The following is a 25,277-nucleotide window of genomic DNA, read 5'->3' on the forward strand; positions in this document are numbered from 1 at the left end:
CCACGGGTGATGATGGCAGGCTTTGGGATGGGTTTTTCTTAAGCCAGCGGGTGGGGTCTCACCCTGACAGGGAGGATTCATCCAGCAAGGTGCCATGGGCAGTTCAGACTGCCACCTGCCTTTGTGGCAGCTGCTGTGAGCCCAATGAGACCGACAAGATGGGCTGGAGGTCAAGGCTGGGGCATACCAGCAGCGGGTGGGAAGCCACTGTGTGCTGCAGACAGTGGTGGTTCAGCAGAGCATGCTGGGTGAGGAATCCCTGACATGAGGGGACTGGGACCCTGCCAACTCCAGGTCAGACACGCGAGACTCTGGCTACAGGGGAGCCATGCAGAGGGACAGGGTTGCCCAGAGGCCCCCACACCTTGAAGAGCCCTTTGGAAGGAAAGATTTTGGCATCTGTGGAATCCTGACACCGTGGTCCAGGTCTAGGTCCTTTCTGGTGCTGGCCAGCAGTTGGCGAGGTTACCTGCACTGTGAGGTGCCCTCTTGGCCACATCTGGCTGGCTCCCTTCCCCCGTCTCCTGCCTGCTCAGGCCCTTTGCAGTAGCACACAGATGACTCCGGGGTGTGTGTGTCGGGGAAGGGGGGGCGACTCCTCAGTGCCACTACGGTGCTGGCCTTTGGCTTCCAGGAGGCCACATCTGCCTGTCTGGCCAGCAGCTGCCCGAGGCTCTTCCAAGGGACAGCAGTACCCACCTGCCCTGCTTCCACAGCGGCCAATGCCCACCTTCCACTTGTCGTGGGAGGACCCACGCAGTCACCCTCCCTTTCCTCTGAGACAAAGGTCACCAGAGCACATGGCAATCAGTTGCCCAGCTGGAAGACGAGGCAGCGTGGAACACACAAGGCAGGTGGGGCATGGCAACAGATGGTGGCGAAGGGGAAGGAAGCAGATAGCTTGGAGCGTTTCACATTAGCAGCCGCCAAGGGCTCCCGGCAGCCTGTCGGTCTGAACAGCTGCCCTGCGTCACCTCAGCAGGGAAGCTAGAACAGTGGCATCTAGGCAGGCTGTTGCCACGGGCCATGCCAGCTGCCCCGCAGAGCCGTGTGTCACCTCAGAACCGCAAGCAGCACAGCAGTGGCATCAGGGCAGGCCATCTCCAGAGGCTGTGCCAGCTGCTCCACAAAGCTGTGGGTCACCTTAGAAAAGGAATCAGTAGCACAACAGTGGCATCTGGGCAGGGTACCTCTGGAGGCCATGCTGGCCCCAACTAAGATGGTGAAGTATGGGGGGCGGGGGCGAGAGGGTGTCTCCTTCCTGATCCCAAACGCCCTCCAAAGCAGGGGGAGTGGAGGCACACCCACAGGGACCCTCGACTCAGTAGCTTCTCCAGGACATCCCGGTCTGGGCTCTTGCCACCGGGCTGAGTGCTGGACCATCACCATGCCAGTCCGGGAGAGGTAGCGAAGTGGTTGTGAAGGTTTAGCTGTCGGAGAAGCGGGGTCCATTCTATCTGCCGCATCCCCGGCTCCCAGACCAGAAGGCCTTTCTCTTCACTCGCTGGGCCTTTGCTGCCCGCCTCCTGTGTGAACCCGGAACCCACCAGGGAGAGTGACTTTAGAGAGCCTGGGAAGAAGTCAGGCTGGGCCTGGTGTGGGGAGGGGGCAGAGGGGTGATGGACCGTTGGGGCTATCGTGTGGCCATGGACGATCTGCATGGGGTATGGGATGTCCTGCCTGTTTTTCACTGCCTCCCTGGCTGGTTTTGTCACAGCATCCTCTAAGGGTTGGATGTGACCAGCATGCTCCAGCCATCTGGCTTTGGCTCCCCCTACCCCAGGGGGCTGTCAGTTCTGGAAAGGCCAAGTTCCAACCACCCCTGTCCCCATGCCAGGGGCCACCTCCTGCCCAGGAGCCCAGAGCAGCTACCACGGTCCTCCCAGGTGTTTCAGAGGCAGCTACACCCCCGCCTCTGCCCCAGTCCCACATGCCACACCAGCCAACCAAGGACGACACCAGCAGGCGGGATCGTTCAGTTCGGGCCAGTCCTCGAATCCCCTCCCCAGTTACAGAGGCCTGGTCAGCTGGGTGCCTTCTCAGATTTTGTACAGGAAACTGGGGACGTAGTCGGACCTGAGCCTGGGGGGGCTGTTCCCGGGGCACTCCTGCAGGTAGTGCAGCCGCAGCAGCTCGGCCAGGTACTGGACCACCCTGACGTCTTCATTCACCAGGCCCAGGTTCAGCCTCAGGAAGTTGGCCCGGCGGCTGGCAACCAGCTCCTCTGTCTCTTGGTCGTGGGCGGGCAAGTGCAGGTGGTGGCAGAAGGTGTAGAGGAAGGCCTTGGCACAGAGCTGCGTGAGCACGCTCTGGACGTGCAGGGCGTAGGTGCTGCCCCGCTTGATCTGCGTGCGGTGGTCAGCTAGGCGGGGCACCAGGGCACCTCTGTAGAGTGGGCAGCGCAGGGTTTTATTGTCCAGGTCCAGGATGCTTGTGTAACGGCTGTAGCGGCTCAGGGCGTGCAAGGTCCCAGCACCGGCAGGAGAGGCCAGCCTGCAACACATGGGTGAAGCTCAGGAGGCTGGGAGGCTCTGTCCCCAGGACTGCTCCCCCACCCCCAAATCCACCGGAAACCTGGGAGGCAAACACAATTCACTGGCTTCTCCAAGGGGCTCCTCGCCCCTGCTCATCAGCAAGACCCACTGCAATGAACTGGCCATAGGGCCCTCCCTCCCCACTAGATGCCAGCTAGCCGGGCCTGGCAGTTCACCCATGGTTGCCCACAATGGGCTCTTGGCTGAGAGCTCCTCCCCAGGGGTCCTCAGTGTCCCACCTGCTGGAAGCTACCCTACAGCACCGCAGTGTGGCCCCACCTGCTCGCCCCCCTGCACCAGGCTGCTGTGAACCTCAGCCGGTCTTCCTGCTGTACCCCGGGGCCAGCTCCCTAGCCTCGCTGGGCCTCCCCTCTGACTGGAGAACAGCCATTCCAACCACAGAACTCCCTAGGCATGGGCTGTGTGGAGACGAGACAGCTATGCTCCAGCTGCACCTGCTCCCAGCAGAGTCGGCCAAACACTGGCCCAGGTGATGACTGGCTGTCCGCCTCTCCCACAGCATGAGGGGCATCGAAAGCTCAGGTCTTGTTTGTTCTCATGTCCCCTCTGCCTTGATCTGCCACCTGGCACATCTGGCACAGGCCAGAAGGGAAGACCGTCCTGCCACTCGGCCTCTGGAGGCTCCGCTGCTCTGGGGTGGACACTTGTGGCAAGTTGATTAGCCTGCCCCTTGAGCTACCCACAATTCTAGGGGAGTGCCTGGCCTTCAGGGCCCGCCTCTGCCGGAATCTGGAGGACAGCGGGTGATGGCCCAAGTGCCTGGGCCCCTGCCACCGTGTGGCAAGACCCCAACGCTGTTCCTAGTCATTGCGGGGACACCTGTTTAGAAAGCAGAGGTGGGACTTGAACCCAAGCAGCGACTCAACCCCATCCCACCCAGCCTGAGTGCTGCTACTTCCGACAACCCCTTCACTCCTGTGTCCCAGACGGCCTCTTGGGATGCCAGGGGCGAGACCAGCTCCATGTCTCTACTCTCACTGCAATGGCAGCCACTGGTGTGTGCTGAACATCATCCAGCTAGTCGGCAGTCAGGCCAGGACTTGACCCTCGCCTTCTGACCCACCCTGGCCCTCTCCCTGCCAGCACACAGCGCGGGGTCTGTTACAGCCACTTGGCAATAGAATTATCTCTGATGTTGCTAACAATTCTGAAAACCAACCAGACGACCCAGCTGCACGTCTGGGCAGCACTGGCAGTCTGAAGGAGGAGTCCTTGAGATAGTTAGTCACGGGGGCTGCTTATTTGTACTTTTCTTTGGGAGATGGTCCAAGGACTGAGGGGCCAGCCCATGGGAGGTATATCCCCGGCCCGACCACCAGCAGTCCACCCAGAGCCCCCCGCAGAGCCAGCGGTCTGGCACATCCTGTCAGCCATGCCCACCGTTCCAGAGGTGTTCGAGCAGGTGAACCAACAGGCTCTGGAGGTCAGCCCAACAGACTAGCGGCTCCCTGACGGCCTTACCACCTCGCCCAGGCTGGCTGTGGCAAGCCTATTCCCACACCACCCTTTCACAGCCGATTCCCCAGGGATGTCTCCCCTGGGGCGCACAGATGCTCCCGACACCCCACATATGGAAGGAGAAACATTGGGGTAAGAGGGTCTGTGTAGACTTCAGCCGTCCTCTCCAAAGGCCTCTGATGGAGCACCAGCCATGCGGGCCAATGCATGTGTGTCCTCCCAGGCTGCCTGGGGCATAGTGACAGAGCAGGGCCAGACACGGTGCTGGGCAGCGTCTGGCACTCAGGCAGCTTGCATAAGTATTTGGCAAAGGCCCATGTGGCAATCCAAGCCTCTTGTTTTCCTAGATGGAGGAGTGATTTGCCTGGTGCCCACTGGCAGCGAGCCGTGGCAAAGCAGTCCCAGGGCTCACAGCACCCCACTCCCCCGCTCAGCCCAAACCCAGGCCCACAGGCCAGCATCCCTAGCCCTGCCCCTCACCCGGCAACCTGAGCCAGGCTCGCCTGTCATTGCAGAAAGAACAACCACTGGGTCCAATGGACAACAAGGGGCAGGTGGCATTGGTCCAGAGAGGCCCAGGGCCCTGGCAAGATGAAACCCTGGGAGTGGGCCCCGGCCACCTCCCCAGCCTAGTACCCTCAAGGTGAAACCTGTCTGTCGGTATGATGGAGGAGCTTGGCAACTCCTCTGTTGGGACACAGTCCCTGCAGATGAGCACAAGAACCAAGACAGGGAGCAGCCAAGACCAGGCCAGGGAACGGTACCTATCAACATGCATTTGGCTCAAGTCTGGGTGAGCCAGGCTAAGCCAGTTCGTATCACCCACTGGCAAATCTGAGAGCCAGAATGGTGTGTAGGTCAGGCCGGGTCAGACCACAATACTAAGTGGTTTACATTAGGGCCGGGACTTGGGGCTGCCTAGTTTGGGCTGGGCTAGGTTGTGGCCCCCACGACCAGTATGAGCCAGAATTGGGGGGTGGGGCCAGGTCAGGCCAGGCACCCACTGGCAAATGCCAAGGTGAGGCATCCCAGAATGAGCCACAACACCCAACTAACACACATGAGACCCAGCGGAGGTGGAGGGGAGTGAACACAATAGAGGGGCTGCAAGGGCCTCCCCTGCTGGACCGTTACTCCCACTGGTGAGTGCAGGTCTGCAACCAGGCTGGGTTGACTATTCCTACTGGCATAAGCACAAGCTAGAGTGGGTATGCGTTGGCTGGCAGATGCTGGCACTAGGTGCTAATTCTGTTAAGCTAAACTGCAGAACTATCCAGAGAGTCTAAGAACCGGGAGTGGGAACGGGCCCAGGAGGGAAACAGTGGGCACCTCTCTCTTGGGTTGCCACTTCGTCTGGTGAGCATGAGAACCAGGACTGGGGCAGGCCATGGCTAGACAGAGAGTGGCACCTGCTGACAAGTGTGGGCTAGAGTGGGGCTGGTTGGGCTGAACTAGGCTTCAAGGCCCACTGACATGTAAGAGAGCTGAATGGGATATGGGACAGATTGGACAAGTCGGCTGTACACACTGGCTAGCATGGGAACCGGGGCAGGGGGCGGACCTAGTGGGGGTTATCACGGGTCCCCCCAACTAAGCTGCAGCTCCCACTGGTTGGTTTGCGTGGCCAAGTGTGTGGTGGGCAGGACAGGGCTGGGCAGCAACACCCATTGGTTTGCATAGAGGACAAGGCTGGAGACAGAAGTGACCCAGTAATTGCAACTAACAGTGTACGCATAGGCTGATTGGGATGACAGACCATGGTGGACACTGTATTGGCAAGCACACACAAGAATCCAGTCTGGGATCACCTCAGATGAGGTTTCTTTGGGGATCCCCCAACTGAACCGCTGGACTCAGAACTCCAACCGTGGAGAAAATTGCAGGTTCCATGGTTTGACCATGAAGTGCAAATGTCAGAGCTGGGCCTCCTCAGTGCCTTGGATTTAACAGTGGACAGCAAATCCAGATGCACAGGGAGGATATGACGGTACATTAGAACCTGCAGAGGACACCTGGTACCATAACAAAAGATGCAGGACAGAACAAATTAATCATCTACCCCAGCCGGGTGTTGACAGTGAAAATCTGGGCAAATAGAGACTCTAAGGTGGACTATGTCAGCCAGTGGATTCTGCAGCAACTTCATCGTGCTTGGAGTGGCAAGATCGGCAGCGATTCAGAACTGCTGAACTATCAAAACCACTTGAGCAAGACCCTTGGAACATGCCCCACATCGGGGACCTGGGATGGGTGGGAGGCTGGGGTGGCTTCTCCCCTTATCTCTCCCCTTCCCCCAGATATAGGGTGGAAAAAAAGAGAATGTGAAAACAATGGTCTTACCCAGTTTCCTCTAGTCCTTGTCCCTTTGTACCCTAATCAACTATGTAAAGATCATCAAAAATAAAATAATAATAAAGTACAAAGAAAGAAACCTGTTACTTGCAGTGTGTCACCACACTGGCTGTCTGTGAACACAGGGGTATCCAGCAGTCAGCAATCCTGTCCCCCCACAGAGGCAGGCTCGGGTCACCTGTCTTGGAGTAGCTCAGGGGCTGCCACCTGGCACCCAGCAAGGCCGGGATGGTTCCTCAGGTCAGCATGTGGAGATACGCCTGGCCAAGCTGCTCCCCGCAACACCGCCACCTCACGTCTTTATGGCTGTACCTTGAGGTGGTAAAGCCGTGGGGCAGCTGCAGTGCTTTGAGCTCCCTGGGACAGCCTGGCATGGCCAGAGGCACAGACACCAGTAGACTGAGATGATGGCATCACTGATGCCAGGAGCCCACGCAAGGCCCTGCTCCCACGGCAGCGGGCTGCAGGAGCAGAGTGTAGACGGAAAGGCAGGCTGATGAGGTACAGAGAAGGGAAGTGACTTGCCAAGGGTCCAAAAGGAAGTCACAGAGGAAATGGAGCAGGGACAGAGCGAAGGGGCAGGGCTCCGGCCGGAATCGCCCAGTATGACTGGGACAGACGTGGTTTGCTAGACACAAGCCAGGGAGGGAGGGCAGGCACTCTGCCCTGTTAAGACAAGCAGGACAAACCACTGGGGGCTGGGCCATCACCCGCAAGGCTGGTGTCCTAGATGAACAAGAGTTCAAGTCCTGGCTGCCCTGCTTGTGATCCAGCGCTCTGCTAAGATGCCTGGGAAAGCAGCAGCAACAGCCCCGGACGGAGTTCAGCCTGGCATTGCAGCTCTCTGCCATCTGGACTCCCTGGCATCCCTAACCCCACCCATCACCATTACAGCGTTTTCCCTGAAGCAGATCTCACCTCTGCCAAGGACACCATGGTGTTCACTGGACAGTGAGCGAGGACCTGAGGTCTTGGAGTCTAGCCGTGCCCACATTCCCCGTGCCACACCCCCATACTGACCTGGTCAAGATATCTGGGATGGGCTTATGAGTTAGTGACCACGAAAAATCCACTCTCCACCCAAAAATAATTCTGACCCCAAGGAGACAGACTTTGGTTGCCAACTCCTTAGGAACTGCGACCTCCACCCAGAATAAAGGGACTGCAAGTCAGGGAAGGGGGGGGGGGGGTTATGGGTTTGCAGCAGAGCTTGACTAGAATTGGGGGTCTCCCAGTCCAAAGGCCACAGCAACTGGTCTCATTCCCTAACCTGTGGGGCCCTCCCCTGCACCCGGGTACCTCTGCAAGCCAATGAGCTTCCACTTCTGAAAATCTGTGATGTGCAGAGGTGGGGCGACCCAGTGCTTCACGGGCTTGGCGTGGCGGCTGTAGTTGGGGACGAAGATGGACAGCGCGGTCACCAACTTCCTGACAATGGCCTCGTCCTCCCCGAGGACCACCAGCGTCCTCCCGCTGAGCAGGGAGTAGATGGCCGGGTGGGCAAAGGGGTACTGGCGGATGAACTTTAAGGCATTCTGACCAGCCTTCTTTTTATGCCTCTCGGAAGACGGGCCAGGGGGCTGAGCAGAGGTGGGGGTCCTGTCAGAGCTGGTGGAGGCAATGCTGCCCACGTAGCTGTGGGTGTCCGAGCAGCTGTCCAGGCTGTTCTTACTGGTATCCCGGCTGGCCAGCAGGTGGTTTGGGTCCAACTCGTACACAGGAAACCCTTCAGAGCTGTTGTCTCGGAGGGATGGGCTGGCGTTCTCCGTGGCCAGGTCCATGTGGCACGCCTGCTCCATGTGCCGCAGTGGCTGCGGGCAGACGCTCACCACCCCGTCCTCGTCAGAGAGCGAGTGAGCCACAGCAGGGAGGGGCGGCAGCTGAGCGCTGCTCTCCTTGCCGATACAGCAAGATGCATCTATGTGTGATGGGGTCTGGTCCAAACCGCGCCTCACACCCTCCTCGTCATCCTCCTCCCCAGCCTCAGCCAGCTCTGACGGGCTGGGGCCAGCCTGGAAGTGGATGGCTCCCTCGCTGTCCGCACAGGTTTCTTCCTCATTAATGGCACTTGGGTAGCTGGCCTTGAAGTCATCTGGGATGAGGGCCTCCGAGGGGCAGGTGCCCAGCACCTCGATGCTGTCCTCGCTAATGGTCCGGTGGCTGACGGCTTTGCTGCGGACCACCTGGGGGCTCAGCGGCACCGTGAGGCTGGCCTGGCTGTCGGACTTGGAGAGCAGGCAGGCGGACCTCTCGGTGCCCAGCACCTCGATGCTCTCCCCGCTGCTAATGCTACCCTTCATGTCCATGTCCAGGTAGTCCAGGTGCTCCTGCCGGTCGAAGCTGCCCGATTCCGGCGCCTCGGCCTCCTTGTCCTCCTCATCTCCTAGGTCCTGTTCCATCCTGATGGGCACTGCCTCCACGCTAGACTTGTAAGAGCTGGCGCTGACCAATACTTGGGGCACGCGGCATTCTTCCGGAGCCCGGGCAGGTGGTCGGTCTTGGCTGGTCTGAGAGGGCAGGCTCTCCTGCTTTTCCAGCACCTTGTCAGAAACCTCCACCAGGTCCTCGAAGAGGAAGCTGGTCACGTGCTGTTGCCGGAGAAGTGCTCTGTCGATCTGGCTGGTCAGCAGGTAACACAGGTCGCCCCGGAACATGTGCTCGATGTGGCTGAGCTGAGCCAGGGTCTGGGTGAAGTACTCGGTGTCACACAGCTCCTCCAGCGTCTTCAGCTTCTTGTCAAAACACTTGGTGGACTTGGCCTTGATGAGCTTCGGGGTGTAGGCGGGTCTACAGGCATAGAGTTCCGGGTCGGCCGCCGGCTGGGTGTCAGCATCCGCATCGACGTGGGTGTGAGGAGCAGCGGTGGCGTGCTGCTCGGCCTCATCCTGGCCGCGTTCCGTCTCACCCGGAGCGCTCGCCCCGGTCCCCTTCAGCTTGCGGTGAGGGTAGGAGCGGATCTGCCGCAGCAGGTCCTGATGCTCGATGATGGACTTCTCCACGCTGGCCAGCTCATTGGCCTTCTCGATGGCCTGAGACGAGTAAAAGCCTCTGTCGTTGGCCTTCTTCTGGATCTCCGTCTCCGTGTGCAGCACCGTGCGAGTGTAATCCAGGTCCCTCAGCTTCTTCTCGAGCTCCGTGGCAAAGGCCTTCCTGTTGCCCGTCTTCAGGCACTCGGAGGCTCTGGAAAATTCGGCGGACAGCTCCTGGAACTGCTGCATGATCTTGTGCTGGTCGGCAGAGATGTAAGCCATGCAGAAGGGCCTCACGAAGCCGCGGGCCTCCAGGTCGTACAGGGTGAGGTGATGCACGTAGGCGAAGGCTCCCTCTTTGGAGTCCCCCAGCACCACCTTGGAGTCCTCCACGAAGTTGAGCTTGGGGTAGGCGGAGCCCGGAGGGTGGCCCACGAAGGAAGCCTGGTAGTCCACAGACATGATGCGCAGCGAGAAGTAATTAAGGTCGAAAGTGCCAAAGACCCTGGCGTCATTGGGGATGGTCAGCAAGGGCTGGGGGCCCACCTGTTCCGAGAACTCGGAAATCAGGATGAAGTCCCTCGAGAACTTGGCCCCGGACAGCTTGGACCAGGGATGGGCTTCCTGGCTGGCAAAGGGATACAGCGGCACGGAGTACTCCTCGGGCAGGGCCGGCTCATGGTAAGGCTCTTCCTCGTACCCGTCCTCTTTGGTGTAGGCCACCACGTCAGGGGCGCTGATCATATTTTCCAATGGATGGGGAGCACATGGAGAGGGTTAAAACGACACGCCGAAGCCAAAGCCTCTGGAGGCTCCTGGAAGGTTAGGAGGGCCACAGCTCCCTCAGAGGGCCCCTCGGAGGTGCGGCTGCCCCGGAGGAACACCCTCCCAGGACCAGGGAGGCCGGCCGCCCGCCTCCTCCGCCGAGCGCAAGGCACCTGCAGTGAGGTCACGCGCACTCCTCCTCCGAAGCCGGCCCCCTCGGCCCTCGCCCCGGGGCGGAACGAGTGCCTAACGCGGGCTCCGGGCCGCAGCGGGGACAAGGCAGGCGTCGTGGCCCCCGACGCTCCGAGCGCAGAAACCGCCGCGGTTCTCCCGACGCGCTGCAACCCACGGACATCTACCGCGGCGCCGCCATCTTGGCGTCACATGACCCGCAGCGGAAGGAGCGGCGCGGCTTGGGGGACGTCCCGGCGCGCGGGGCCTTCTGGGAGTTGTAGTTCGCGCTCGCTGTGGGGACGGAAGTGGCCCGGGAAGGCGGGCGGAAGCGGCCACGGCGACGTGCGGGATCTAGGTAGAAGCGGCGGCCCGGAGGAGGGTGACGCTGCCGGGCAGCGGGGGCGACTGAGCGGAGAGCTCCCGGACGTGTCCCGGGAGCCCCGCACTTTCCTGACGGGGGACGCCGGGCGGGCGGCCGCCGCCCCCCGCTCCTCCGGCATGCGCGGGCTCCGGCTGTGGCGCTGCGCGTGCGGGGCCTGAGGGAATGTTCTTCCCGGTCGCCCGCTGCGCGCTGCGATTGCTGCAAAGGCGGCCCGGGCACCGTGCCCTGTCCCGCGCCGCCATGGAGGTGGCCTTCCGAGGCGTGCGCAAAGTCCTGTGTGTGGCGGAGAAGAACGACGCGGCCAAGGGCATCGCCGACCTGCTGTCCAGCGGTCGGATGCGCAGGGTAAGAAGGCAGGTTGGCACTGCGTCCCGTGGGGTGGCAAGGAGCCCAGGGGCATTAGCAGGACGCTGGACCCGTAACCGGCCTCGTGCAATAGGAGGCGACGTGGCACACGGGGGCAGCTACGCGGGGAGGATGCTTCGCGATGCTCAAGGGGGCTGTGTGTGAAAGCACCTGCTTGCATTGGTGTCCCTGGGCTTAGGCCAGGAGCCAGGAGCTGCTTCAGGTCCCCTACGCGGATGCAGGGGTCCGAGCTCCCTTGCCTTCCCACGTACATGAGCCAGGGCTGGATGGGAAGTGAAGCAGCCGGGACTTGAATTGGTGCCCATATGGGATCCCTGTGCGTGGAAGGCAAGGATTTAGCCATCATGTCAGGCCCCTGTGAACACTTCACACGTGCCAGCTTGTGTTTGGAGTCTGGGTCTGAGTTCCTGGCGGCAGATCCACAGGAGCGGAGTGATGGCTCTGGGGGGACTTTATCACCTTCGTCCAAGGTGGTGTGGGGCCGGGGTCTCCATCTGCACTTTCCTGAGCGTCTCTTGTGCCTGTGGGCACGTTGTCTCTTCTCTGGAGAAATGCTGGTGCTGCCTCCCACCCAGTCTTCCACCCATCCCAGGTCCCGGATGTGGGGCATGCTCCGAGATCCTTGCTCAAGTGGTCCCGGTAGTTCACCAGTTATGCATTGCTGCCAATTTCGCCACTCGAGGCACGATGAGGCTGTTGAATAATCTACTGATTGACATAATCCATCGTAGAGTCGTCCTTTGTCCGGTGTTTCGCTGCCAACATATAGCTGTGGTGGTTTACTGACCTGTTCTATCTTCCGTCCCCTCTTGGTTAAGGTTCTAAGTCTGCCATTTCGGTTGAGGGGGTCCCCAAAGAAATTTGAGGTGTTCCCAGACCAGAGTCCTATGCGTACTAGCAAGTACAGGACCTGGCATAGTCCGTCTCCCCGTTCAGCTGGTGGTTGCAGTTGCTGGGTTGGTTCCGTCTTGAGCCTCAACTTCCACTGAATCAATGGGTGTCGCAGTCCGTCCTGGTTCTGCTCATCACGTACTCAGCCATCACACCAACCAGTGGGAGCTGCAGCCCAGTGAGAGCAACCCCCAATACCCCCCACCAGGCCCGCTCCCTACCCTGATTCACCAGCATGTGTAACGGACTAGTTCAGTCTGCCCCATATCCCATTGGGCTCTCGTAAATGTCAAAGGGTATTGGAGCCTAGTTCCATCCAACCAGCTCAACTGTCCAGCCCTCACGGGTGTTGTTGAGTGCCTCTCTGTCTAGCCAACCCAGCCCCTGTCCTAGTTGTTATTGTGCCCTCCCATGGGAGTATTAACCCAAGAGTGGGGGGCCCACTACTTGCCTCCCAGGTCGCTCTCTCCGTTGGGCTCTCTCCAGGCGGCCCTGTGGTTGAACTTGACAGTAATGGCCCCTAGTGCCAGCTTCTGCTACGGCTAAGCCCTGACAGCTCTCACGCCCTCCAGTTTTGTTGACACTAGTAGGAATAGTCCACCCGTCCTGGCTTTTCCCTGATCTGGTCCATATGAGGTGTATGGGTACTGCCGCCCTGCCTAGTCTGGTCCCAGCTCATGCTCTCCAATGGGAGTAGCTATCCAGCACGGGAACCACCCCTTATTCCCCTATCAGCTCTGTCCCTCCCTTCCTGATTCTCATGTATGTTAGTTGGGTGCTGCATTCTCATCTGGCCTAGGCAGCCTCACCTTGGTATTTTGTGTTGTATCCTGTTTTTGTCGCAACTGAACCTGGCTCGACCCACACTCTGCTCTGGCATTCGGGTTTGCCAGTGGACGACGCAAACTGACTCAGCCTGGTCCGCCCCCAACCCATGCCAAATGTATGCCAGTGTGCACTTTTTCTGGGCTGTTTCCTTCCGTGCTTCTTGTGCTTATTTGTAGGATCCGTGTCCTGTCAGAGGAGTTGCCCAGGCTCCTCCCTCAGAACCCCTCCTGATGCCAGGTTTCGCGCATACCAGTGGGTCCGTGGGCCAGCACCACCCAGTTCATCTCCTGTCCTAGTAGGAGCAACGGCTTTTCCTAACTGGCCTTCAACCCTTTCCGGCTCTTGCTGCTGGATGTTTCAGCCCAGCCACGGCTCATCCATACCCACACATAGCACATACATGGCTCAGTAGGGGTTGAAACCCAGCCTAGTCCGTCCCACATCTACCCTGGTCCTCCACAACACCAGAAGGTGTTGCAGTCTAACCCGGCCCGGTGCGCCAATTCCCAATCCACACTTGTGCCAAGGGAAGCTACATCTGTGTCCTGACCAGAACGCAGCCCCATTCCAGCGTGTGCGTCCCTTGGTGGGAACCTCCACCCAGCCAGGGTCTCCCCGAGCTCCCCAACTGGGCCTGATCACAGCTAGTGTTAAGCATGCCACTGGTTGCTCTGGCTCAGCTCAGCACGTTGCCTGTCGCGATCCCTGCCCTGCTGCTTTTGCGTTGAGTTTTCTGTCTGATGTGAGGTCAGATGGCAGCTGTGTTCTGCTGTGTGTGTGTGTGTCTGTGTGTGTGTGTGTGTGTAGTTGACGCAGCAGTATTGAAAACTTGGTAAACTCAGTTGAGGTTAGCTGTTGGAGTTTACTCTTGGTCTCTCCCAATACACTGTTTTCACCTCTCACTGATGCAATGGCTGTAGCTTTCTGCTAACTTTTTACACTCTTGTAAATGTCTCTCGCTTGGTTCTTCTTTGAGATCCTTTTGCCGGGCCTGGCACAGTAACCTAGTGGCTAATGTCCTCACCTTGCATGCACCAGGATCCCATATGGGCGCCAGTTCAGATCCCGGTTGCTCTACTTCCCATCCAGCTCCCTGCCTGTGGCCTGGGAAAGCAGTCGAGGACGGCCCAAAGCTGTGGGACCCTGCACCCACGTGGGAGACCCAGAGGAAGCTCCTGGCTCCTGGCTTCAGATTGGCTCAGCTCACTTGGGCAGTGAACCCATGGAAGGAAGATCTTCCTCTCTATCTCTCCTTCTCTCAGTATATCTGTCTTTTCAATAAAAATAAATAAATGTCTTAAGAAGAAGAATTCTTTTGGCTATTTGGGGCTCCTAGCAATTGCAGGTGAATTTTAGGATCTCCGTTTCCGTTTCTGAAAAGCAGGGGTTGGACCATGACTGCATAGAGTCTTTGTCGCTTTGGGGAGTGTGGCCATCTTAACACTGTCGCATCCTCAAGTCCTCTGGTCCAGCCCGGCATGTCTTCTACTTTCTCTCATCTTTAAATTTCTTCCGCAGTGTGTTGTAGTTTTCGTTGTGTATATATTGTATTTTCTTGGTAAAACTTATTCCTAAATATGTTACTTGGGCTGTTATTGTAAGCAGAATTATTATTTTTTTAATTCCTCTGAAGTAGTTAATGGCTAGTTTGTGGAAAAACTGGTTCTTGTGTGTCGTTCTTGTATCCAGCCAGTTTGCTGGATTTGTTTATTTGTACTAAGAATTTTTCAGTTTGTTTTTTTTCATAGGATTTTTTTTTAAAGATTTATTTTGGGCCCGGTGCGGTGGCGCAGTGGTTAAGGTCCTCGCCTTGCACACCCGGGATCCCATATGGGTGCCAGTTCTAATCCTGGCAGCCCCGCTTCCCTTCCAGCTCCCTGCCTGTGGCCCGGGAAAACAGTCAAGGACGGCCCAAAGCCTTGGAACCCTGCACCCTCGTGGGAGACCTGGAAGAGGCTCCTGGCTTCAGATCGTCATAGCATCGGCTGTTGCAGCCACTTGGGGAGTGAATCATCGGATGGAAGGTCTTCCTCTCTGTCTCTCCTCTCTGTATATCCGCCTTTCCAATAAAATAAATCTTTTTTTTAAAGATTTATTTTTATTATTTTTCAGGTCTCCCACACGGGTGCAGGGTCCCAAAGCCTTGGGCCGTCTTCGACTGCTTTCCCGGGCCACAAGCAGGGAGCTGACTAGAAAGTGGAACCGCTGGGATTAGAACCAGTGCCCATATGGGATCCCAGCATTCTCAAGGCCAGGACTTGAGCCACTGGGCCACTGCACTGGGCCCCAAAATGAACATTTTAAAAGAAAAGTTTTGTGCTATTTATTTGGAAGGCAGAGTTACAGAGAGAAGAAAGAGGTTTTTCTTCCGCTGCTTCCCTCACCAAAAGCCACAGCAGCTCAGACTGGGCCAGGCCGAAGCCAGGAGCTCCTTCCCGGTCTGCTGTGTGGGTACAGGGACCCTTGTACTCAGGCCATATTGAACTGCTTTCCCGGGCTGACCAGCAGGGAGCTGGATGGCAAGTCGGGCGGCCAGGGCTGCAGAAGGGATGCCAGCGTGCCAGCCTAATCTGCCGCACCACGGCACTGGCCCCGCAGGACCCTGTTTGCGTTGTTCCCAATCTCATGGGAAATAATTCCTTTGTATCCTTAGTTTATTGAGCTTTTATTGTGAAAGGATAGGATTTTGGTCAGATACTTTTTTCCTTCTTCATTGACAGAGATAAGCCATGTAGGCCTTTAAGTGTTGGATTGGGTCATGTTTGTGTTCTTATGAATTTTTATGAAGAAGCTAGTCCTGGAATGGTAACTGAGCTTAAGTCCTCACCTTGCATGTACCGGGATCCCTTATGGCACCAGTGTGTGTGACCAGGGCCTGAGCTGCAGGGGTGTGTGCGTGTGTGAGACCAGAACTCAAAGATGTTTGCGAACCTTGTTACACGTGTGCGTTTCCTTTTTTCTTTTCTTTTCTTTTCTTTTTTTTTTTTTTTTTTAAAGATTTATTTTTATTATTTTTTTTTTATTGGAAAGGCGGATATACAGAGAGGAGAGACAGAGAGGAAGATCTTCCGTCCGATGATTCACTCCCCAAGTGAGCGCAACGGCCGATGCTATGCTGATCCGAAGCCAGGATCCAGGAACTTCTTCCGGGTCTCCCACACGGGTGCAGGGTCCCAAAGCTTTGGGCTGTCCTCAACTGCTTTCCCAGGCCACAAGCAGGGAGCTGGATGGGAAGTGGAGCTGCCGGGACTAGAACCGGCGCCAATATGGGATCCTGGCGCGTTCAAGGCGAGGACTTTAGCCGCTAGGCCACGGCGCCAGGCCCCTCTTTTTTTTTTTTTTAAAGAATTTATTTATTTGTATTGGAACAGCAGGTTTACACAGAAAAGGAGAGGCAGAGATCTTCCATTTACTGGTTCACTCCCCACATGGCCACAATAGAGGCAGCTGAGCTGATCTGGAGCCAGGAGCCAGGAGCTTCCCCCGGGTCTCCCACATGGGTACAGGGTCCCAAGGCTTTGGGCCGTCCTCGACTGCTTTCCCAGGCCACAGGCAGGGAGCTGGATGGGAAGTGGGACAGCTGATTCGGGAACCAGTGCCCATATGGGATCTTGGCACTTGCAAATGGAGCCATTGCCTTGTGCCCCTCATGTGCCATTTTTTTGTCATTTTTAATCCATGGGGAGAAATCTTTTTCCAATATTTTCTTTATATATTGATTTTTATTGGAAACTCAAATATACAGAGAGGAACAGAGACAGAGAGGAAGATCTTCCGTCCGATGTTTCACTACCCAAATGGCTACAATGGCCGGAGCTGAACTGATTCAAAGCCAGGAGCCATGAACTTCTTCCGGGTCTCCCACATGGGTGCAAGGTCCCAAGGCTTTGGGCCGTCCTCAACTGCTTTCCCAGGCCACAAGCAGGGAGCTGGATGGGAAGTGGAGCAGCCGGGATTAGAACCACTGCCCATATGGGATCCCAGCATTCTCAAGGCCAGAACTTTAGCCATCCTGGTTTACTCTTCTTCATGCTGAATCATCAACTGAACTTTTTTACTTTTTAAGATTTTATTTTTTTATTTAGGACCCAGAACGGTGGCCTAACAGCTAAGATCCTCGCCTTGAATGCACCAGGATCCCATATGGGCACTGGTTCTAATACGGGATCCTAGCATGCATAAGATGTGAAGACTTTAGCTACCAGGCTACAGTGTCAAGCCCAGCTAAACTCTTAATTATCAGCTACCAAAGAATTTCCCTGCACCCAGTGCAGTAGCCTAGTGGTTAAATCCTTGCCTTACATGAACCAGGATCCCATATGTGTGCTGGATCCTGTGTCTGCTACTCCACTTCCCTCCCAGCTCCCTGCTTGTGGCTTGGGAAAGCAGTGGAGGACGGCCCAAAGCTTTGGGACCCTGCACCCGTGTGGGAGACCCAGAAGAAGCTCCTGACTCCTGGCTTCAGATCGGCTCAGCTCTAGCTGTTGCAGCTACATGGGGAGCAGATGGAAAATCATTCTATCTCCTTCTCAATGTAAATCTGCCTTTCCAATAAAAAGAAAGAAATCTTAATAATAATAATAAAGATTTTCCTCTTAAAAGGTGCCGCTCTGCCTCCAGGAGAGCCTTAGGTGTTTCACAGAGTTATCTTGGATGTTTCAGGGAGGAAGGTTATCTCTGTGAGCCTGCGGGTCCTTCTTGCCTTCCAGCACTTCCTGGGTTCCGGGAAGCCTTCGCCTTGTCCTGTGTTCTGTTGTGAAACTCACAGGCTTAGACTGCTTCTAATGGCTCTGTGAGAAAGAGGGGGGGCGTGGGGGCATGGTGAAGAAGGAGGGTCTCCTGGGGATGTGAGAGAGAGAGGGAGGGAGGGAGAAAGGAAGGGTCTCCTGGGTGTGTGTGTGTGTGTGAAAGAAAGAGAGAGAGAGAGAGAGAGAGAAAGGAAGGGTCTCCTGGGGATGTGAGAGAGAGAGAGGGAGGGAGGGAGAAAGGGACTCCTGGGTGTGTGTGTGTGTGTGTGAGAGAGAGAGAAAGAGAGAGAGAGAAAGGAAGGGACTCCTGGGTGTGTGAGAGAGAGAAAGGAAGGGACTCCTGGGTGTGTTTGTGAGAGAAAAGGAGGCTTCGTCTGTGTGTGTGTGTGTGTGTGTGTGTGAGTGAGGGGAGGGTGTCCTGAGTGTGTTGGGCGGGGGAGGGAGGGTTCCCTGGGTGTGCGTTGAGTGTGAGTCCCCATTTGTCTACGGTAGAGCTGGTCTGTAGTGTGCCTTGGCTTCCGGTTCTGATCAGGCTCTTTGGATCGTTGCTTTCAGAGCCAAAGCGACTTGAGAGAGAACAGAACACTTCATTCCAGAGTCAGTTGAGGCTCTGAAAGCGGAGGGACTTGCCCAGTGGAGGTCTGTGGTCAGGAAGTGACGTGTGGGGAGGCAGGAGGTGACCAAGAGGGCCTTGCCCTAATCCTTTCTCTGCCGCTGGGTGATTCTGTGACCTCAAACAAGTGCAGTCTCCATCAAAACAATTCTGTCAGCTGATCTCAAGGCTGATCTTACAGTGTTTAAGGGAAAAAATAGGCCCAGTGCGGTAGCCTAGCAGCTAAAGTCCTCGTCTTGAACGCGCCGGAATCCCATAGAGGCACCAGTTTGTATCCCGTCAGCTCCGCTTCCCATCCAGCTCCCTGCTTGTGGCCTGGGAAAGCAGTTGAGGACTGCCCAAAGCCTTGGGACCCTGCACCCATGTGGGAGACCCAGAGGAAGTTCCTGGCTCCTGGGTTCAGATCAGCTCAGCTCTGGTCATTGTGGCCAGTTCAGCAGTGAATCAATGGACAGAAGATCTTCCTCTCTGTCTCTCTCTTCTCTGTATATCTGGCTTTCCAACAAAAATAAATAAACCTTTAAAAAAAATGGCATACTAGGTGGGGCCTCTCCCTTTATCTCCCACCTCACCCCAATACAGAACAAAAAGAAAATTGGAAACAATGGTTTTGCCCACTTCCCTGTAGCCCTTGACCCATTGTGCCCTAATCAACTATGTAAAGATTATCAAAATAAAATAATGTTTACAAATGGCATAGATTCTGTCAAATCTGTCTTGGTGACTAAGTTTGGGAAGACTACGTAATAAAGGAGCTTGATAATTTTGTCTCCTTACCTGTAGGAATTATTTTGCATTTGGAAAAAGATGTTTTTATTTGAAAGGCAAGGATATAGAGCGAAGGAAAGACAGAAAGAGATCTTGCATATGCTGGTCTCACATGTGGGTGCTGGGTCCTAAGAACTCGGGCCACCCTCCACTGCTCTCACAGGCCCCTTAGCAGGGAGCTGGATGAGGTGGAGCAGCCAGGCCTCGAACCGGTGCTCCTACGGGATGCCGGCAGCACAGATGGAAGCTTAACCTACTACATCAGCACCAGGCCCACGCTTACACTTTGAATGCTCCATTTGACGGGATTTTGCCTGATCCCCGTGTTGAAGATGTGTTCGTTTTCTAACTTGCTGTTTCATCTCTGTTGTTTTGTTTGTTTTTACAGAGGGAAGGACTTTCTAAATTCAACAAGATCTATGAATTTGATTATCATCTGTATGGCCAGGTGGGTGCCGCAGTGTTTGTTCGTAACCCTGGGGCGAGGCAAGGCCTTCGGCTCTGACGAGCTGGGGGTGTTTCTTCCTGGTCAAGTGTTGTGTTGTCTCTGCTACAATGGTCCTCCCTGTCATGTGTGTGATTTGGCAAAATGTCGCTGCAAAAAGACCAAGTCGAATTATTATTATTATTGTCGTTGTTGTTGTTTTAATGCAGAATGTCACCATGGTCATGACTTCGGTCTCCGGGCACCTGCTGGCTCACGATTTCCAGATGCGGTTCCGGAAGTGGTCAGTACCGCTCCTGGGGACAGGGCTTCCCTGTTCCTCCCGGGAGCCAGGTGCTCTCCTGGTCTTAGGGAGGCGAGTGGCTCTTAACTGTGATCCGTGAGCCCGGGCTGCCCTGGCTCCGTGTGCTTGGTGGTCTTGCCTTTGGACTAGACGGTGGGTTGAGATGTCCGTCTCGCCCCCCAGGACACCAGACCTTTGCCCGGGCTTGGTTTCGCTGGGTTGCATTTGTCCCGAACAGGCAAGCACGGCGGGGCCACGGGCAGTCCGTGGGGAGGCAAGGCCCTCTCTCAGGTGGCGGAGGGGCAGCTGTGAGGGACCCCCCCCCATGTATTCTCTCCCAGGCAGAGCTGCAACCCTCTCGTCCTCTTTGAAGCAGAGATCGAGAAATACTGCCCGGAGAATTTTGTGGACATCAAGGTAGGGGTCTTTTGGGACAACCCTGACGCTGGAGTAGCTGCAGCAGCCGTTTATAACTCATGGGAATTTAGAGAGAAGCTTGGTGGAGTTCTTATCTGGGGCCGCGCTGAGTGGGTGAGGCCCAGGTGGCTGGGGGTCCCCTGCCCCCCCGCCGTGGGTGTGGTCGTGTTAGCCCCCCATCTTGCAGCAGCCCGCGGCCTGAGGCTGCTTCTCACGCTCTCAGGCACGCACTGCTCTTCAGTCAGCTCTCTCCCTAGTGTAGACATGACACCTAGGCGCTCTGGATTCTTCTCTCACTGCTCTTTCTCCACCGGGCACGTCAGAAAACTCTGGAACGAGAGACAAGGCAGTGCCAAGCTCTGGTGATCTGGACTGACTGTGACAGAGAAGGTGAAAACATTGGGTTTGAGATCATCCACGTGTGTAAGGCCGGTGAGTGCTGCCCCACTACACGTCCCTCCTGGGGAGCCCGTGGAGAGCGCGGCCTCCTGTGCTTTATGCACCCGTGGCCGTGGACCGGGGCCAAGCTACCCCTCTGTGCATCCCTCCTGTGTTTGATGCGTCCACAACCGCAGGCTGTGGCTGGGCTGCCCCGCACGCCGTCTCCCTCTTGAGTCATCTGCGGTCCTGCTGCCATCACCAGGCCCCCGAGAGCCTCGGCTTCCCCATGGTTGGGTCCTGCCGGGAGGGTTCAGTGAGTTCAAGGTGGCGCGTGCGGTTCCCTGCAAGTGGGATGTGCGTGTGTCGATGCATTTCAGAAACAGCTAAGCACGCAAATAAGTTTATCTTTTAATTCTGCCTAACTTCCTTTGAGGCACCCTCAGATACTATAACTCAAGTACAAGGAGCAATTCTAAAATGTCCTCTTGAAGCTGTTTTTCTTTGAAAAGCAGAATTACAGGACCTGACGCAACGGCTTAGTGGCTAAAATCCTCACCTTGCTGACTCCTGGGGCCCATGTCCCAGCTGCTCTGCTTCCCGTCCAGCTCCCTGCTTGTGGCCTGGGAAAGCAGTCGAGGACGGCCCAAAGCCTTGGGACCCTGTACCCGTGTGGGAGACCCAGAAGAAGCTCCTGGCTCCTGGCTTTGGATATGCTCCAGCCATTTTAACCACTTAGGGAGTGAGCCAGCAGATGAAAGATCTTTTTCTCTTTCTTCTCTATAAATATGCCTTTCCAATAAATAAATCATTAAAAAGGAAAAAAAAAAAAGAGAGAGAGAGAATTACAGAGAAGGGCTGGAGGGGCCGGAAGAGATCTTTCATTCTCTGGTTCATTGCCCAGATGGTTGCAAAGCAGCCAGGGCTGTCCGGGCCAGGCCGAAGCTAGAATCTTCACTGGGTCTCCCACATGGGTGCAGCGGCCCAAGCACTTGGCCCGTCTTCTACTGCTTTCCCAGGCACATTGACAGGGAGCTGAATCAGAAGTGGAGCATCCGGGACTCGAACTGGTGCCCGTACGGCATACTGCCATTGCAGGCAGCAGCTTTATGTGCCACAGCATGGTGCCAGCTTGCTCAACTGTCATTTCCAACACTCAGTGTAAAGGTTATAGTGGTCTTTCCTGCTTAGACCTTGCATTCCTTTCACGTAACCCTAACAGCTCACACAGCTTCTTGAGCTGGTTGGCCTCCCGCTGGCTTCCACGCCCTGAGTGCTTCAGGACAGGGAGGGCAGTACTGTTTGCTTCTGTGTTGTTCGCAGTGAAGCCCAGCCTGCAAGTGCTGAGAGCCCGTTTCTCGGAGATCACACCCCGGGCCGTGCGGATGGCCTGCGAAAACCTGACTGAGCCCGACCGCCGGGTGAGCGAAGCGGTGGATGTGCGGCAGGAGCTGGACCTGAGGATCGGTGAGCTGGACCGTGCCTGCGGCCAGCCCTGCCCTCCTCCGCCACCGCGTCCTCACACCCGCCTTGCCTGTCCCCCGGCCCCTAGGAGCTGCCTTCACCAGGTTCCAGACCCTGCGGCTGCAGAAGATCTTCCCCCAAGTGCTGGCCGAGCAGCTCATCAGTTACGGCAGCTGCCAGTTCCCGACCCTGGGCTTCGTGGTGGAGAGGTTCAAAGCCATCCAGGCCTTCGTGCCCGAAGTCTTCCACAGGATTAAGGGTATGCCCAGGGTGCCGCCAACAGCCCGAAGGGAGGAGCGTGCTTTGTGGGAGCATACCTGGAGATTCGGTGCTGGAGGCCTAGGGGTTGTGTCCTGGCCCTACCGCTGAGTGCAGCTTCCTGCCAGGGCGTACCCCGGGAGGCAGCAGCGGGTGGCTCTAGTCCTGGACCCCGTAACGGAGTCCCAGGCTCCTGGCCGGGGACTGCCCTCGCGGGTAGGAGTCATGTAAATGCGATTTGCTTTTCGTCCTGCTGCCCTGCGTCCCACAGCATCACAGCATTCCAGACCAACTCTTTCCTGTGGCTACCCGGAGACGTTCCCTTGCTTCCTGTTCCTCTGGCCTGTGCTGTCACAGACCTGTTCCTGTCTGGTCACGGCCTTGCTGTTTGTCTCCCCTCCCCCCCGACACAGTCACTCACGACCATGAAGATGGTGTTGTAGAATTCCACTGGAAAAGGCACCGGCTGTTCAACCACACTGCGTGCCTCGTGCTCTACCAGCTGTGTATGGAGGTGAGAAACGGCCGAGACCTGGGCAACCCGGGCAGCGCCTGGCACACCCATGCTGGGCATCGCTGGCGTTGGGTTTGTGTCTCAGGGCATCCATTTGGGAGGAGTAGCAGGTTAGAACACCCCCACTCCCTGTCCCGAAAGCAAAAAAGCAACACTCAGATTGTGGAGAGAACTCGGAGATGGAGTCAGAAGCTTCGAGAAGCACGTGACTGACACCCCTGCCTGAAGCAGCTCTGTCATCAGCAGGCAGCACACAGCCTGCCCTGCACCATCGACCCAGGCAGCCCTGGCAGTCGTGGTTTGAAGGGCCAGCATTGCTGAGCAGCGAGTCAAGTTGCAGCTCAGACCTTAGCCGCTGTTTCTCTGGCCCAGTGTCCTGCGGATGTGCTGGAGAGGGCCACAGATGGTGGGCGCAGTGCCTGTTCACGGGGGTGTGCCCAGCCTTGGCCAGCCTGCACCAGCCGCTGCTTTTGCAGCTCTGGGCAGAGTGAAGCAGTAGACAGGCAGTCTTTCCTGTCTAACGCTGGACTGTTCAAATCTTGGTCTGCTGGGAAGGGGGCCACGGGCGTTCCCTGCGGTGCTGGCTCTCCAGGGGACGCCGGATGGACTGTGGGGTCTGGCGGTGACCCCACTGGCACGCTGTGATGTGTCTCGGTTTTGGGTGTTCTAGGATCCCACAGCAACTGTGGTGGAGGTCAAGTCCAAGCCGAAGAGCAAGTGGCGGCCTCAAGCTCTGGACACTGTGGTATGTAGGCACGAGGGAGAATCGTTTCCTGTTCCTGGGCCTGGGCTTCTGCGGTGCACACTGGAGCACCGGAAGGAAACGCTGGCCGCGCCGCCTACAGCTGGGCCTTTGCACGCTCTCCTGATGGCTTGGTTTTTTTTTTTTTAACGTGAACTGTAACTGCTGTGTGACAGTTAGGAAACAAGAAGAGGAAGACAGATGACCTGCAACTTCTCTGTCCTTACGTAATTGCTGACACGGCTTTGGAGTCTTCCTGTTTTTTTCTTGTTGTCTCAAGTTGTGTAATCTGTAAATGTCATTTTGAGTATCTCATATGAACCCACCTTAGAATGGGATTCCTCGAATTTTTTTTTTTGTTTAAACTCTCAAAGCTGAGTAAATCCTACCGGGGTGCGCCTCCCCAGTCAGCGCCTCAGCAGGAGGCCTGTGGAGGGGTAACATCGGAGGCTGAGCAAAGAGGACCCGTGGGTTAGAAAGTGCTGCTAAGCCCCACTGTCGGCGTGTCCCAGGCTGCCCTGCCGAGCCACCTTTATTGTGTCCCGGGCTGCCCTCCCAGGGGAGGCAGAGAGCACTTCTCAGTGCCCAGGTATGCCTTGACACGCAGTCACCAGCATCTTCGGCCACCAAAGAGGCCCCACAGGACAGGCTGCTACATCCAGGGATTTAGCAGGACACGGGTGGCGTCCCCTAGGTGTGGCTATCACAGCGCCTCGGTAGCAACAGGGCAGAGTGCCCGCGGAGAATGCGGCTTCTTGCCTCAGTCCCCACCTCCCTCGTCAGACTCCCCAGTGCTCAGGCCCGTGAGTGGCCGGCTTCCCAGCAAATTCCGCCTCGCCTCAGTTGGTGGGAAGCAGAGGCTGGGGTCTGGCACCTTGCAGCTGACCCAGGAGTCTGTCCCCTTCAGCGTCTGGCGGCAGCCGGGGTGGCAGGGATCGGTGCTGTCCGTGTCTGTCCTCTGGGCCTCACGTGCCTGCTGACCTGTTCACAGGAACTTGAGAAGCTGGCCTCTCGCAAGCTGAGGATAAATGCCAAAGAGACCATGAGGATTGCCGAAAAACTCTACACGCAAGGGTAAATGTGCTGGGTGTGGGAGGAGAAACTGGGAATGTGTTGACAATATGAAACACACCGGACATGAGAAAAAAAGACTTCATAGCTAGCACTGCAGCCCTGAAACGGAAAGCTTTGCTCGCCATGGATTGCTGTGTTCTTACACGGAAAGCGTGCTTCAGCATAAGAACCCACACTCTTCCCTCCCGAGGTCCTGGCGTGGGCCAGACGAGAGCTGGGAGTCCCCGGGGCCGTGAGAGGCCCCACTAGGTACACGTGTCTCTGAGCATCTGCGCCTTGGCTTGTCCAGGTTGGGCTGTGCTGTAAGTGCAGCGGCCGCTGCGTTTGGGAGAGCTGTGTGAAGGCACACGGTCTCAGTGTCTGAGCGGCCAGCACGTCGCTGAGGTGCACAGCGTGGTCTTACTGGACTGAGTCTTCTGTTCGCTGTCCAGCTGCGACGGCCTTGATGCACGAAGCTGATAGTCACACACGTGGACTGCTGACTGATGGTCAATAGCCAAAATGTACTAACAGCATCAGACCTTTTTTTTTTTTTAATTGGAAAGTTAGATATACAGAGAGGAGGAGAGACAGAGAGGAAGATCTTCCATCCGATGGTTCACTCCCCAAGTGGCCACAACAGCCAGGGCTGAGTCATCCCAAAGCTAGGAACCAGGAGCCTCTTCTGGTTCTCGCATGCGGGTACAGGATCCCAAGGCTTTGGGCCGTCCTCAACTGCTTTCCCAGGCCGCAAGCAGGGAGCTGGATAGGAAGTAGGGCTGCCAGGATTAGAACTGGCACCCATATGGGATCCCGATGCTTAGAAGGCGAGGACTTTAACCACTACGCTATCA

At 56.7% G+C, this 25,277-nt stretch overlaps 2 protein-coding genes across 3 annotated transcripts in view; one reads left to right on the forward strand and one right to left on the reverse strand.

The window, feature by feature from the left end:
• Nucleotides 1-255: 255 nt before the first annotated feature.
• On the reverse strand, nt 256-10,451 carry SMCR8 (SMCR8-C9orf72 complex subunit). The gene is made up of 2 exons (XM_040974498.1): nt 7,665-10,451; nt 256-2,493 (listed from the first exon to the last, which is right to left on the reverse strand). The coding sequence occupies exons 1-2, from the start codon at nt 10,076-10,078 to the stop codon at nt 2,040-2,042; spliced, it is 2,868 nt and encodes a 955-aa protein (XP_040830432.1). The 5' UTR covers nt 10,079-10,451; the 3' UTR covers nt 256-2,039.
• Nucleotides 10,452-10,599: 148 nt separating this feature from the next.
• TOP3A (DNA topoisomerase III alpha) overlaps nt 10,600-25,277 on the forward strand; it is a 28,496-nt gene continuing 13,818 nt past the window's right edge. For both annotated transcript variants that reach the window (XM_040974501.1, XM_040974502.1), the window contains exons 1-10: nt 10,600-11,000; nt 19,258-19,317; nt 19,524-19,597; nt 19,939-20,014; nt 20,338-20,446; nt 21,716-21,859; nt 21,945-22,115; nt 22,528-22,628; nt 23,299-23,373; nt 24,362-24,444. In XM_040974501.1, the coding sequence (XP_040830435.1) occupies nt 10,818-11,000; nt 19,258-19,317; nt 19,524-19,597; nt 19,939-20,014; nt 20,338-20,446; nt 21,716-21,859; nt 21,945-22,115; nt 22,528-22,628; nt 23,299-23,373; nt 24,362-24,444 (1,076 nt within the window). In that variant the 5' untranslated portion in view covers nt 10,600-10,817. The remainder of the gene's footprint in view (nt 11,001-19,257; nt 19,318-19,523; nt 19,598-19,938; nt 20,015-20,337; nt 20,447-21,715; nt 21,860-21,944; nt 22,116-22,527; nt 22,629-23,298; nt 23,374-24,361; nt 24,445-25,277) is intronic.

This window comes from Ochotona curzoniae, unplaced genomic scaffold (genome assembly GCF_017591425.1).
Source record: "Ochotona curzoniae isolate NIBS_2020 unplaced genomic scaffold, NIBS_Ocur_1.0 contig_2456, whole genome shotgun sequence".
In the NCBI taxonomy this organism is placed as follows: domain Eukaryota; kingdom Metazoa; phylum Chordata; class Mammalia; order Lagomorpha; family Ochotonidae; genus Ochotona; species Ochotona curzoniae.